The sequence below is a fragment of the Poecilia mexicana genome, unplaced genomic scaffold (assembly GCF_051168715.1).
Source record: "Poecilia mexicana isolate PSO_F unplaced genomic scaffold, ASM5116871v1 scaffold_18, whole genome shotgun sequence".
NCBI classification, from domain to species: Eukaryota; Metazoa; Chordata; class Actinopteri; order Cyprinodontiformes; family Poeciliidae; genus Poecilia; species Poecilia mexicana.
Window position 1 is genome coordinate 22,641,570 of NW_028263387.1, and position 14,850 is coordinate 22,656,419.

The 14,850-nt window shown below is 37.4% G+C and overlaps 1 protein-coding gene across 1 annotated transcript in view; it reads right to left on the reverse strand.

The window, feature by feature from the left end:
- The window catches only part of trpc5a (transient receptor potential cation channel, subfamily C, member 5a), a 131,113-nt gene that overhangs the window by 9,769 nt on the left and 106,494 nt on the right, over positions 1-14,850 (reverse strand). Inside the window, exons 13-15 of the mRNA XM_088016255.1 lie at positions 14,610-14,731; positions 7,005-7,200; positions 5,892-6,101 (exon numbers count right to left, since the gene is read on the reverse strand). Coding sequence (XP_087872381.1) covers positions 5,892-6,101; positions 7,005-7,200; positions 14,610-14,731 — 528 coding nt within the window. The remainder of the gene's footprint in view (positions 1-5,891; positions 6,102-7,004; positions 7,201-14,609; positions 14,732-14,850) is intronic.

Below are 14,850 nucleotides of genomic sequence, written 5' to 3' on the forward strand. Positions count from 1 at the left end.
AAACGTCTAGCGCGACCTGCCGTCCTGACACCAACTCACACATCTTCATTCACAGTCTTACTTGTAAATCGACGTTTCTTTTCTTGGACGTTTTGATATTAGCTTGTTGATGTCTCAGTTTTATTCGCTGGGAAAATCAGCAAGCAGCTTGAGGTGACTCTGCTGTTCTCTAGTGGCGAGAAGCTGTAATATTGGCTGGTAACAATCGGAATGCATTATGGGAGATGTAGTTTGTAGTCAATTCGTGCTTAAAACCTATTTTAAGTCAATCGTTGGCCAATAAAATTTCTTTTAAAAATTTGCGGCACCTGAACTGATTTTATGATGTAATGATCCATATTTATCCCACCATGCAGGGGAATGCATAGCACCCAAATCTGCTTTTAATTACATTAGTAAAACCTTTTCAAATAAAGATAGCCCAAAATCATATTTTTATTGCTCAGAATAGATTAAATCTTTTTCAGTTTTCTCCAGTCGACCCCAAACTAAATTAGAAAAGTGTTTGCCTTTCTGTCAAAAGCAGAAACATGCAAAACCCTTTTGAAATTTTGGATCTACAGTGATTTACATTTTCCTTTACTACAAAAAAACACTCCAATTATTTTCTTTGTTGCATTCAACAAGAATGCAACAAGTGGTTTCTGGATGGTAATTCACCAACAAAACACTTATCCTTCCCAGCAGCCATTGTACAGTGGATACAGTGGCAACAATAGCTGACCAAATGGGCTCGACTGTTAATAATAAATTAGTGGAGCACTGCTGGGGTTGCTAGGTAACGGCACAGTGCCTGCCGATTGTAACTCAATAATTGGAAGGATTTTGAATTGACTTGTTTTCCAGACACCAAAAAACATTGTGTTCTTGCCAGAAAACGACTGGGTGTTTTTTTTTTTTTTTACACTTGGGCTGTTTTTAAAAGCAGTAGAGTCTCAAATGGAAGTATAAAATTGTACAAAAATAGAATTTTGAATAATAGGTCCCCTTAAGGTGTCAGACATTAGAAACAATTGGGCCGGTGGTTTGGATTATACCAGTTTGTCGAATTTATCGTAGGCAGTGACATTTGTCTGTGTTCCAATCAATGGACTTTCTTATGCGACGTCAGAAACGTCAACCTAACGGTACCGTACCATCATCCTACAGACCCAGGTATGGTGCGGTATGGGTTGGTTGTTTATGGGTCGTTTCTACAATAGAAACAGTTAACGAACCGCACCGACCCATGCCGTACCGCTCAGTGGAAACGAGGCACAGGAGAGCATCAATGACTCAGGCAGCAGGTCCCAACAGAACCCAGATCAGCGTCCCAACTAATGAAGGCATCACTTGCCTCAGTTAAGGTCAGAGCTAATGATCCAAAAGAAAGGGCAAAATGGTCTTAAAGGAAGAAAATAAAACATTGATGATAAAAAAACATGAAAGCCTGTCTCACATCAAAAAACATTTCGATAACCGAAACATTTGGGAACATAATTTATAACTTGGACTGTGATTCTGATGTTTTACCGTATTAATGCTGCCTTGAGAAAAATAACAAGGGTTTGGACTGGCCTAGTCAAAGTCTGGACTAAAATCTGATTAAGATGCTGAGAAGCAACCCGAAACATGCCAGGTTCTGAAATTACTTCACTCCAAAGGTTGCCACTTTTTAACAGAGGCCCAGGTCATTTTGGAAGATTTTCCCCATAAAAACGTAACTTTCTCACGTTATATTTGATCGAAATGTCTAATAATCTGAAATGTTTAAACTACAACTAAGAGCTAAATTTTTCCAATGTATCATTTTGCTAACTGTCAGAGTTAGCAAAATAACTAACCAACAGCTGCTAACAGCTAGCCAAGCTGTGAACAGCTTGGCTAGCTGTTAGCAGCTTGGTCTGAAACCAAACCAAGCTGCTAACAACAACTTAATTCTTCAGAGGTTTGGAGTAAATCTCATCCAAGAGCAACACTGAAGTGTGAAAAACTACAATTACCTTCAACAGAAATTCATTGTCTTCACATTTCACGCTGCTGTGTTCAGTTATCCATGTTCATTTTAATTCCTGCTTAGTTTAATATTCAGTGTTTCAGACTCATCTGTCCTCTCTTCTTCCTGCTGTCTGCTAACAAAACCCTGACACATTTCTATCTGCAGCCGTCTTTCCTTACTGAACAATCTTTGCTTTCAGGGTCTCACGCCCCTCTGATGCTCACTCTCTTATCATGCACATAAACACAAACTCTCTCCTGCGATCAGATCTCTGCAGAGCCGTGTGCCTCTCTGAACCTACGTGGGCTGGTTGGCTTATATAACTCAGCTGACTTCAGTTGAGGTGAACACGCCAGCTGCAGTCAATGCGCGTGTGTGATGGTGTGAAAAAGCCTTATCAGTGTGTGCCGATGGCTCTCGGTGTCTCTCCAAATGACTGGACTGTTGCATGTGTTTATCAGGACATGTTCATCTGTCGATGTTCCTTCTGCACTTCCAGACACGCAGCTGATGCCAGTCATGTGTGGTGGGACAGTGTTTCTGTAAAATTGCTGCCTTTAAACGTCTCAAATGTACTTTAAAACGCCTCGTTTCTGAAATGTGCTGTACAAATAAAATTTGATTGATTGATTGATCTCAAGTGACAGTTTGCTAGTATTTCATCTACAGCAGCAAGCGCTCAGTGTGAGAATCAGTGAAAAACTTAATGAAGTACTGAAGCTAACTGGTTTGAGTGAAGTACACAGAGTGTAGCCAAGCTAACAGATATAAATGGTAAAGCTAACAGCTATCCATAATCAAGCAGGCAGTAATTCATAATCACACATAGCCAAGCTAATATATATCAACAGTAAAGCTAACAGCTATCAACAGTCAAGCTATGCATTGACTGACTGATAGTCAAGCTAAAAACTATCCATAATCAAACTAGCCACTGCCTATAGCTAAGCTAACAGTTATAGTCAATACATAGTCAAACTAACCATTGGCTGTAAAGCTAACAGCTATCCAAAGCTAAGCTAACAGCTATAAATAGTCAAGTTAACAACAATCCATAATCAAACTAGCCACTACCCACAGAAAAGCTAACAGCTTTACATAGTCAAGCTAGCAATAATTCATAGTCAAACTAACCACGACTCATAGCAAAGCTAACAGGTAGCCATAGTCAAGCTAACTACTATCTAGAGTCAAATTAATCACTAGTCATTATAAAGCTACCTATAGCAAAGCTAACAGCTATTCATAATCAAGCTAATAGCTATCCATAGTAAAGCTAACAGCTATCCATTGCCGAGCTATGGATTGATTGACAGTGAAGCTAAAAACTATCCATAATCAAACTATCCACAGAAAAGCTAACAGTTATGCTTAGTCAAGTTAGTAAAAATTCACAGTCAAATCAACCACGACTCATAGCAAAGCTAACAGGTAGCCATAGTCAAGCTAACTACTATCTAGAGTCAAACTAATCACTAGTCATTATAAAGCTACCTATAGCGAAGCTAGCAGCTATTCATAGTAAAGCTAATGGCTACAACAGCCAAGTTAACCATAGCCAATATAACAGCTATCCATAGTCAGCAAACAGCCACTAGTATTCATGGTTATAATCAAAGGTTTGCATGAATCAGGTTAAAAATAAAAAAGAACAGTTGATTGTTCAAGAGAGTACACCAAGTTTAAGTAAACACTAACTGCAAACAGCCGACATCAGAGAAATTAGAGCCTTACATAAAAAGCTATCTTGTAAAATGTCTTATATAGTGTTCGGCTGAACTGCAAGAAAAGATTTGACCTGATAGAAATTTACCCATGAACTGTCTCTGATTTGAGTTGTTGAGTCTTTCATCAGAATTTCTCTTTCTGAACTGTGATCAGTTTCAAGTAAGATACTGACAGCGTACAAATACCCAAAAGAACCCCAAATCAAGCCTTTTATCATTAAATAAGTCCTAAAAATATAATCCTGCCACCAAAAAACAAAGAAATCACCATCAACACATGAAATTGAAAATTAAATGCTAAAGAAAAGTTACATAAACATATTTATCTGTATTTGTATCTTATGAAAGGGGAAAACATTAATCAGCCAAGAACCTTTTATTTCCACTCGGTGCTGTTGGGTCGGTACAACCTGACCAGGCTCCTGCCAGAGGCTCTTTAGGAGGTTAATCGTTCAGCAATTTATTATTTTTTTCTGCTGTAGCATTTATCAGGGCTGCTAACCATAATTGCTTTCTTTCTGATTAACTGCAGGTGTAAATCATAATAATCTGTTTTCAATCAAATAAATCGTCTCAGTCACTGTAATCAAAATAAAAAGAGCCGCAACAGCAGTTCAGTCTGGATAATCAGAGCCCAATTAATCAAGACGCTGCAAGAAGCATAAATACTGTTTTTAGGTTAATTAGAGCTAGCAAAGGAAGATTTACACAAACATAAAACTTCCTTTTAAATCTTTTTTACCCTCTATTTTGACTAGTATTAATGAATTTCCATAAAACATTTCTAAATTTGGTTTTAACTTTCAAGCGTTGCAGGTTTCCACTTATTTGTCTTGCAGTTTTTCTCTGCGGCTGCGAGTCGATCATCATCCAGCATTTTGTGTTGCTTTCTAATATTTTCTTCGGCTCAACTTTTCTCATTAAGTAACTGTCGCTGCTGATACAACACGCTGAATATAACATGATTTATGATTCTGGGTTGATTGTTTGGAAATGTGACCTTGGATTACGCACACTGTTTCATAACGGCCTCGGCGGCAGCTCATAATTCATATATTATGGGTGTAAATGAAGGCTGCTGCAGAAAAACCAGACACCGCTCTGCTGGAAAAGTTGTTTCTTTAGTTTTTTTTTTTTATTTTACTACGGGGATAGAAAAACAACAATTTGGTGTTTAAATGCTGAGTGTCAAACTGATTTTCATTTTGGGCCATCAAGATTGATAAAAATCATTAACAACTGTCATAGCCGTCTCTGCATTTGATACATACTTCGTAAAATTAAATAATGATCTGATCAATCTCTCCAGGGTTTTGCGATTATTTTTGTAATCAAAGTCACAAATTTAGAAATATTTGCAAGAGATTTTGCAAGAGATTTTGCAATATTTGCGCTTATGTATGACGTCAAATGCGACGTTTTCCTTCTCACCATGCTGATAACTTGGTATCAAGTAAGGCTGAGGCAACAGTGTCGTAAAAGTAAGAAATACTGCCACCAGCAGGTGGGAGTCTGCGATAACTGAAACCCAATGTCTGACCGTTTTTGTGGAAAATTGGCAATAAACTCACAATTACGAATTAGCACAAAAATGTGAGTTGCAAAAAACTGGAAAGACTGAATGATGTAACTTGACGTGACTATTTATAACGTACATTCATAAAATAATAGTAAAAAGAGATAAAACGAGCAAATGACAGTAACTCAAAGAAGCAAAACAAGTATTTATAATCTTGTGTTGGACAATACATCAATAGCAAAATATATATGGTGATAAACATGTGATCAATATCAGAAGTATCAATAATATGTCTGAAAGAAAATGAAGTAATTTCACTGAACTCCGATCCAGAACCGCACAGAGGCAGAGGAAAGGTTTTAGCCTCTCGATCTCACTAAGCTAGCTTGGTGGAATCAACTGACTCACTCATTCTTTGGTTACCTAGCAACTCACTCATTCTTTGGTTACCTAGCAACAGCCTGTGAAGTAACTGGCAAAGCAGCAGTTTAAGGTTTTGCCTTATAACTGTGTAAAAATAAAATAATGACAAAATGGAGTGAAAACCAGATAAAACATTAAATGTCACGTCACTAATTTGGCAGGATTTCAGATATTTGAAACAAAAAAACGAATCAATAATTATGATATGAAGCGATTTGAAACGCTGTAATTTTGTGATTCTCACCGTGAACTCTCGCAGGTTTTCGCATTTGTGCGAGGCCTCTCCGGGCGGCTGGCCTCTCCTGCACAGCTTGTTGTGGAGCCACATCAGGAGGTACCAGAAGGACTTTGGGCTGGGGATGATGTTGAAGGGAGGGGGCAGCGTGCCGCCCTCGTCGAAGTAGCTCATCCACAGCTTGGTGCGGGCAAACTTCCACTCAATGTCGGCGTGGTCCTGCAAAACCAGGAGAAAACTCTTCAATCTGGAAGATCTTTATGCGTCTTCAGGTTCAAACAGTGACAGGAGCTGCGTTTCCGTTGACCACTTGTGCAATTTGACATTTTGAAAATAAATTTGCTTAATGGAAACACGGTAATTAAAAAAAAACAAAAAAAAAACTAAATGTTGATAAAAGTGAGGCGGTCGTCTTTCCCGTATCAAATTGGTTTATTTGGCAAAACTACAATGGAAACACTTTTTTTTCCCCCACATCGTCACATAATCAACAACCAGATGTTACTACTGCTGGAAACGACGAAGAAGAAGGCAACAGGAAGTGGTAGGAAAATGATGGTGGAGTATGTTTTTTAGTGATTTGTTGTGTGAGTTTCTTATTGAATGAAAACAACCACAACTGAGTTGCCTCAAAATCAAAAACGTCAACAGCGGTAAAGGAGCCCAGGTAAGATCCCAGAACCAATCTAATATTTTATTGCAAATGTGAGTACACAAAAAAACCCATAAAATCTTATCATGTATATCTATCTGTCTAGTTCTGGTGCAAATATCTTAGAACATTACAAATAAGACAAAACTAACTTACACATTACTTTTCAGCATATTATTTTACTTAAAACCATGAAACTGTCACTTATTAATGTATATTAAGGACTTATTGACTTGTATATCTTGCTGAAAATTAACTTGTTAGTTAGTTTTGTCTTACTCCAAGATGTTTACACTAAAAACTAGACAAGAATATTTGATAAGATGTTGCATTTTTGCAGTGTTTGGCCTCCAGCTGAAAAACACAATAAACCATTTAGAAGTAATTATTAAACATTTGTGGACACTGTGACCTCTGTTTAGTCATGTTCCTGACTAGAGGAGCTGCAGTTCCTTCAGGTTGTAACTCACAGCGATGAGTTGGTAGGAGTTGTTCATCATGGCGATGAGCATGTTCAGCAGAACCACCAGAGAGATGACGTTGTACGTCCCGAACATCGTCGCCCCGACGAACTCGGTGAACTCGTGCCGAGCTTTCACGTTGGTGACGTAAAGGTTGAGCAGCCCAAATATGGACCAGAAGAGCGACTGGAGAGTCTCAAACAACCTGAAAGGGAACAGAAAGACGACAATTAATGTGGCATTAACATAAAGATCTGCAGAGAAACTAAGAGGATGAACCATAAATAACACCTTGGTTAGTCAAATGTCCACAACTCTGAGCTCTCACAGGGTTTTTATTAAAGTAAAACAATAATAAATGGTCAAAACATGACATTCAAAGCTGTGACACCATCTTTATCTGATTTTTGAGAAATTTTAAAATTTAAACAGTCATCTTTAGAAATTATGAGAAATAAAGCTTGTAAACAATGCTTTTCCATATTTTATTCCATTTCTGAAGGCAACAAAAGGAAAAATACAGAATATTCCTGTGCACTTCTGTACTCTACCTTATTTCTGGAGACAGCACATTGTATGAACTACAAATATTGTGCAGATTATTTTATTAATCAGCTTTTAATTTAATTTATTAGACCTGGCTATTTATGGGAACCGTTTTGAAAGAAAGCGACCCAAAAGAATTTGAAAACTGGACGTCTTGGTCTAGTTTCTAGTGGATATATTTTATTTAGAAAAAACTAACTTAAAAGTAACTTATCAAGATATAGAAGCTTGTTTTAAGTAAATAATTCCTTAATATTAAAGTGCGGATAAATTTCCCCAAGTTATAAGTGAAACAATCTGCCAATGGTTCCTTTTCATCAATATTAATGAATTATTTACTTAAAACAAGCTCCTATATCTTGATAAGTTACTTTTAAGTTAGTTTTGTCTTAATTCAAGTGAACTGAAATATTTTGTGTTTTTGCAGTGAACAAACAGGGAAAATTCATTTTAAGGTTTGGATCTACATTGAATGACGTCCTTTTCCTATAGAAAAAAAAATAATCCAAATAATAAAAAGAAGTTTCGGCTTTGTTATTTTCTTGATTCGATAAAAAGTTTGGACGCCAAAACAATCTGAACATCCTCGCCTAAAACCTCCCGGCCTGTTAAACCAAGAAGCTCGTTAAGTCGCTTTACTGAGATACAAAAGTAGAAAATTTGCTGATCTCGACTCTGAGGCAGCTCCATATTTCCATATTTTCCATGTCTTCCTCCTGCTTTCTGAGTTGTTGTCGTTTTTCCCTCCCTGATCTCTTTCTCCATCCTTCATCTTTCCTCGCTTCTCTCTGTCCCCTGCTTGCCTTCGCGTGTCTCTTTGTGCCGCCGTCACTGTTACAACTGCGGCTGCTGAATTTTTGATGAAGCAACAATTGGCGGCGCTCGACGCTACATCAAGAGAACGACACAGACGGGGGGGGTTTCTATATTTATGCTGCATAAAATATTCAGGGATGCAGCGTTTATTCTGGTTGTGGTGAACGGCAGGATTGTTGCGCTGCAGGAACATTTGATCAGTCGGTGCGCAGGCTGTTTTTCTCCCTCAGAGCATCATCTGAGTGATGGAGCGACAGTGTGTGGAGGTGAAATCTGTAAGTCACAGAGGTGAGAGGCTGGGTGTGTTGAGTAAGAGAGGAGAGAAATAGAGGGAGAAAAGATGGGAATTAAATCAACGGCGAACGAAGCAGCCGAGCGTGATATTGTGTGGGTTATGACACGGGAAAGATGGGAGGACGAGAAGAGAAAGGGATGAAACTCCATCATTTTATGTTTCATTATTTCAATTATTCCCCACTTTTCGCCTCGTGGTGCCGTTCATAGACATTTCACAGCAGATAGCGACCGCCTGGTTCAGGCAGTCAAACTGACTGTCAGTCAAATTCAGGCATCAGTTTGAGTCCAATTATGATTCAGGTGTTTTGTTTTCTTCGTTTCAGCTCATCCTACAGGTTTTCCATACGATCTAGGTTTGATTTTTATCATATCAACAATTTCTGTGTTAATTTGGAAATATATTTGGACTAATGTATGCTTTCTAGAGGAAGTAAACGGGTTTATCGTCATATTTCAAATGCCAAACACTCTCAACGAGGCTCCAAGGGTTTTTGGAAGAGAAAACTTTCACCATAGCCGACTGCGAGGATCAGGTGATTTTTAACATATTCATTGTTTCCTTTACACCAGATCAACCTGGTAAATATTAAGATATATTTATACATCTGGCAAAATCAAATGACTCTTTTTTATCACTTTTTTTTTTTAAAGAGGCAGTTTATGTCTCTTCTTGTTACATAGTATCAATTTATAGCACAATCAAGTAACTGTTACTTTTAGTTATATAAAAAGACTATACATATATATCAAAAACGACTCTGAAATTGGGCCTCTGTCTCTTTAAGAAGCTCCTGCTCTTTCCAGCACATCTTCACAACAACACTTCTCCATTAAATCATCCACAGCCGCCGTTTGGAGTGTTGGACTGAGAACTAGTTCGTATGACGAGCTCAGCACTATTTGTCACAAAATCATAGCAAGACAAAGGAAGTTAAGAAAAATAAAGCACAGCTAACAACAACGGCCTTTTGTGGTGGGACTGTGATGCTGTGATGCACATCAGTGGAACAGAATTTCATGATTATATAAAAGTCGGGTTAAATGCGATCTGACCAACTGACTGCAGGCACTTTGAAAATAATCTGATTTAGTACCACATACAGACAAATCAGATTTTTGGGGCGAGAAAAGATTAGAATGGAACCATTTACTCTTCTGTGAAAAGTTGGATATGGACAAATAATAATAATAATAATAATAATAATAATAATAAAACAAATCAGATTTGGGTTTTAAATGCAGCCTTAGTTTCATCTGAGCAAAAACTCGATACTTAAAGTCCCAAAAGATTTTAACGATCTCCACTCATTCATGTTGGTGATGGTAGGACAGAAAAAGGTCGAATGAAAAAATATGGCAACACTTGAATGTTTTCAACCATTGTCATACAGTGTCATTCTGTAAATAATGGCACTTTTAATGTACAGTTGCATTAAAAGTTGCATTAAAAGCATCAACTTTGCCATATTTGGTAAATAATGACACTTTTAACGCAAAGTTCTATTAAAACTTCCATTAAAAATCTATTAAAAGTATGAACTTTGCACTAAAAGAGTCATTATTTATCGAATGACAACAAAGATTTCTGAAGACTCCTTCATGTTTGTTGTTACATCATGTTTATGATCCAGCTGGATAAAGTGTTTCCAAAAAGACAAGCTTTTAGAGCTTTAAACAATCATCCTTTAACTCTACAAGCGACTTTCCCAAAAAGCCCCATCTTCCTCCTCCTCCTCCTCTCTCATCCAGCTGGCTCCTCTTCCTCTCCTCTCATCTCTCACTCCACTAAGCCGAGTCATAAACTGCTCCAGCTGATCCTCGCAGCCACTCAGTCATTTCACTGTTATACTTCTGCAGTTTATGTGGGAGGTGAGCCGAGAAGAGACGCAGTGTGTGTTGCTGCATTCACTTTTTCTGTGTCAGAAAACAAAGCGCGCCCGTGTGTTTACACTCGGCAAACCGACCTCGTGGAGTTAATTCACTCCACTGTACGGCGCTCGTCTTTTGTAGGAACAAGAACATTTCTGTGTGTTTTCCAGCAGACTGAGGACTAAAAACTGGAGCTTTGTGTTGCTAAATACTGACTAAATAGACATATGAGCTCAACAACAAAGATATTTATAGTTTTAAATGTTATTTAGGTTATCAGTATTTAGGAACCTCTGATCATTTATTTAGCTGTTTTAGAATTGTTTAAGACCAAATTTAAGACCTTTTAAGACAATTATGAATGGGATGTGAAACCTGCATCACTACAGAAATGTACAAATTTTGTCCAGCAAATTGGCAAAATAAATAAATAAATCTTCGTAGGTAGCTATATTAGCAGGTAGTTAGCAGTAGCCTCAACCATCTTGAATTACAGAACGCAATGAAGATGATTGAGTCTGACTCAAACTTTCACCTGACAAAAAAAACTGAATAAAATAAATACATAAAAAAATACAAGGTTAAATAGTTCTGCCAAAACAAAGTTTAAGATGTATGATTAACATATTAAAGATTAACCTATTTTTAAAAATCAAAAACAAACACCTTGTTAAAGGTATCAGTCAGGACGTGGATCTCAACATGGAGTTATTTTTAAATGCTTAATGAACATTTTCTCCCACACACAAACCTACAAAATAAGAAATAGGTAATAAGGTTTGACAGCAGACAATGTAGTTGGACGTAGTGTTTGGGACGTCTGTGCTAGCTGCTACATATTTAGCATTGAGATGCTAATTTAGCCTTGAATACATTCGCTAGCAGGCTAACTCTTTTTAGCGCAGCTTGAACACAACAATAGTCTTCTCCAGCGTCCAATCAAATCAGTTTTAGAAGCAAAATTTCCTATTGCCTATCACAATTTCAACATGTGATAGGCAGGTTCTGCAAAGTCTGGGGCAAAAACAAAGTAAAATGTTTTTGACTCCATCCATAAAAGAATAATGCAGTTATGGATGATGGACCAGGAAAAAGTACATGAGATGCCTGACAATTCATATAAAAATCAGATAAAAAAGGACAAACATTATGTAAAACAAGAAGCAGATAAATAAACATCACCAGATCCAAATATATCTGAATAGATTTTTATTTAACTTCAGATTTAGAGCAGTTGATTCTAACCAAAATATAATCAAATTTAAATTAAAACTTTTCTGTCGCTTTTCTAATAAAACAACTTTGTGCAGAATAACACACCTCAATAATTCTGAGGTTAAAATGCATTTCGATAATCAGTAAAACTAATTGTTGAACTAATTATTTCAATGTTTACAACTGAGATGTTTCATTTGGTTTGATCAAGCAGAGTCTGCAAACCCCAGAGAAAGAGAGCTTTGTGTAAAAGTAAATAGACGAGGGACCGCAGTGTGAAAGAAAATGAGAGATTTTACAGGGTTGTGTGAAGGGAAAGAAGAGAGAGACGCACACAAGTATGAATGCTGCCTGTGTGAAGCAATCTAACACATTAGTAGTGATAAGTGTGTGAAGTACAGATGAGTGAGAGGAGGAGGAGGGAGATGAGACACCTGAGCAGAAACAGGAAGTGATCCTGTGAAAAAACCTCCAAAATCATGATAAGTGTGTGAATTAGAGAGTGAAAGACACACACACGCACGTGCACGCACACACACACACACACACACACACACGCACACACACACACACGCACACACACACACACACACACACACACACACACACAGAGAAGAGGAAATAATCCTTGCATTGTAAACTCATGAATAATGATGCAGACCGCGCTGCCTGCGGGACTGCAATCACTCCGTTTGCATAATGCGTCATCTCAGCTGTCTCCTCGGCGCGCTGCATGCTCATTTGGCTTCAGCGTGACGCTGATTTCTGTCCCACAGCTTCTGGTCCTGCAGCAGCCAATCAGAGCTGATGCACCAGAGTTAAACCACGAGAGGAGCAACAAGATCATTTCTAGTTCTATCGGTGCTTAATCAGGGCTTTCAGCAACTCAAATTTAAGACCTTTTAAGACCACTCTGAATAAAAATTCGTCCAGCCAACTGGCGATGGATTTGCACTAGAACCAAAAAGCTAGCTAGCTAGCAAGAGCATATTAGCAGCTAGTTAGCGAGTCACAGAAAGTACGAATGCAATAGAAAAATACCACAAGCAAAAATAAATATAATATACAATATTAAATAGTCCTATAAAGACTAAATTTAAGACCTGTGATTAAGACGTTAAAGGCTTTTTAAGATGAATTTAAGACTTTTTAAGGCCTTAATGTTCGATACATGAATATACGACTTTTTAAGGATGTGCAGACACTCTGTTAACATCTTTCAAAGTATCAGTCAGAATGTGGATCTGAACATAGAGTTATTTTTAAATGCTTAATGAAAAACACGATATCGATCTGATGTCTGGCGCACATAAACCCACAGAAAAAAGCAGGAGGTTATAAAGTTTGACAACAGACAGTGTAGTTGGTATTTCATCTGAAAAACATTTCTGTGATTACCTCAAATTTCAAATCAACATCAAAAACACTTTTGAAAACAGTCTCATTTTGTCATATAATTTGATAATTTGCTTGCCGTTTTTATGAAAGTTTTTGACAAAATGTAATGTTTATTGCTTGTTTCATGTCTTTATGATGAAAAGCCCTTTGAGCTGCCTTTTTGATTAAATATGACACACAAATTAACTTGACTTTTGTGCAAAACTTTGGTATCTTTCATGAGAAACTTATTTCCATCCAACCAGAAATGGTTGGGAACACTAACTGTGCGTCACAAATGGCGCTGCTCTTTGAGAATGTCACACTTTTCTCCCATTAAATACATTTGAATGTGGGAAAGTAGCATCATTAACCAGAAATCCAATTTATTGTTCAAGTTTGAGGGGCAAATTTTCCTTTGAGGATTAAAACAGAGGCATAAATAAAGTAAGTATCTTACTTTACATAATTCAGAGCGGAGCAAAGTTCAACCTGATATGTCTCACTGAAAGAGTTAAGACTTTAGGTTCAGCAGAACAAATGCAACATTCATCTCGTGCAGAAATAAAATAATGTGGTGATGACTACATTTTTTTAAGAAATGATCTTTTCTTTGCGTCGCTAATGGAGCAGAAACTGTACAATGTAAGGTTGAGGGTGTGATCTGTTGTTTTAGCTCCTGCTCACCTCACAGCTATTGTACCGCATCTTTTACTGTAATGGAGTCGATAACAGATCAATGACACTATTATCCAAAACAAACCACTTTCCTCATCTAAATTCATCCCACTGACTCTGCTGTTGCCTCCCTCAGCAGCAGCACTCTGCGTCGCTGCTTCCTGTCCGGGTTGCAGCGCTGCCACACCGACGTCTCACTTCGCGAAACCTTCACACGCTTTGAAGAGTTATTTCTCACACAGGTTCAACACTAAAATACTAGAATAATGTCCACATCTTTATCTGGTAAAATGAGACTTTCAATGAGTCAAACTAAATTTTTTTATCTGCAGTTGTCCACTAGAGGGCGCCTGATTATCACCAGGAGATATTAAGGCCAAAGTATGGAAACATTTCACTAAACATGTTTCTGATTCCCAGTTAAAACCATCAGACGTGGGCAGAAACCAGTTACCTTGAGTAACTTTTATAAAAAGCTGTACCTCTAGGAATAAATTTAATTTACCATATTTTCTCCTTCTTGAATAATACTTTGAAATAAAGCTGGAGTTACTTTGCTGAATGAAAAGCAAACGTGCTTTAAGCTTTATAGTTCTGTTGATCCATTTATAGGTCAAGTACTGTCCTAACATTAAATACTTTAAGTACTGGTTTCAAAAGCTTTATATTGTAAGAAAAAACAATAAAAAGATTTGGAAATGCACTTCTGCCCTAATTTACTATCTTATTATGACATTAAATATTTCTATTTAATTCAAAATTACTTTATTGACTGAAATGTCATTTAATAATTGTGAACAGGTAGCCTGTACTCACGTGGAGAAGGCGTTGTTCTGCCTTTCACAGCGGATCCCCTTGCAGTTGTTCGGTTCTTCTGAAGCCTTGGTCTCGTAGTAGAAGTACAGCTGGTTGAGTCCGTTAGCAAACGCTAACAGAACCTACGCACGAAGACACACAAAAATGCACATTTCCATCTGTTTTCTTCAGCTAAAATCAACTTACAAGTAACTTTTCAGCAAGATATAGAAGCTTGTTTTAAGTCAACAATTCCTTAATA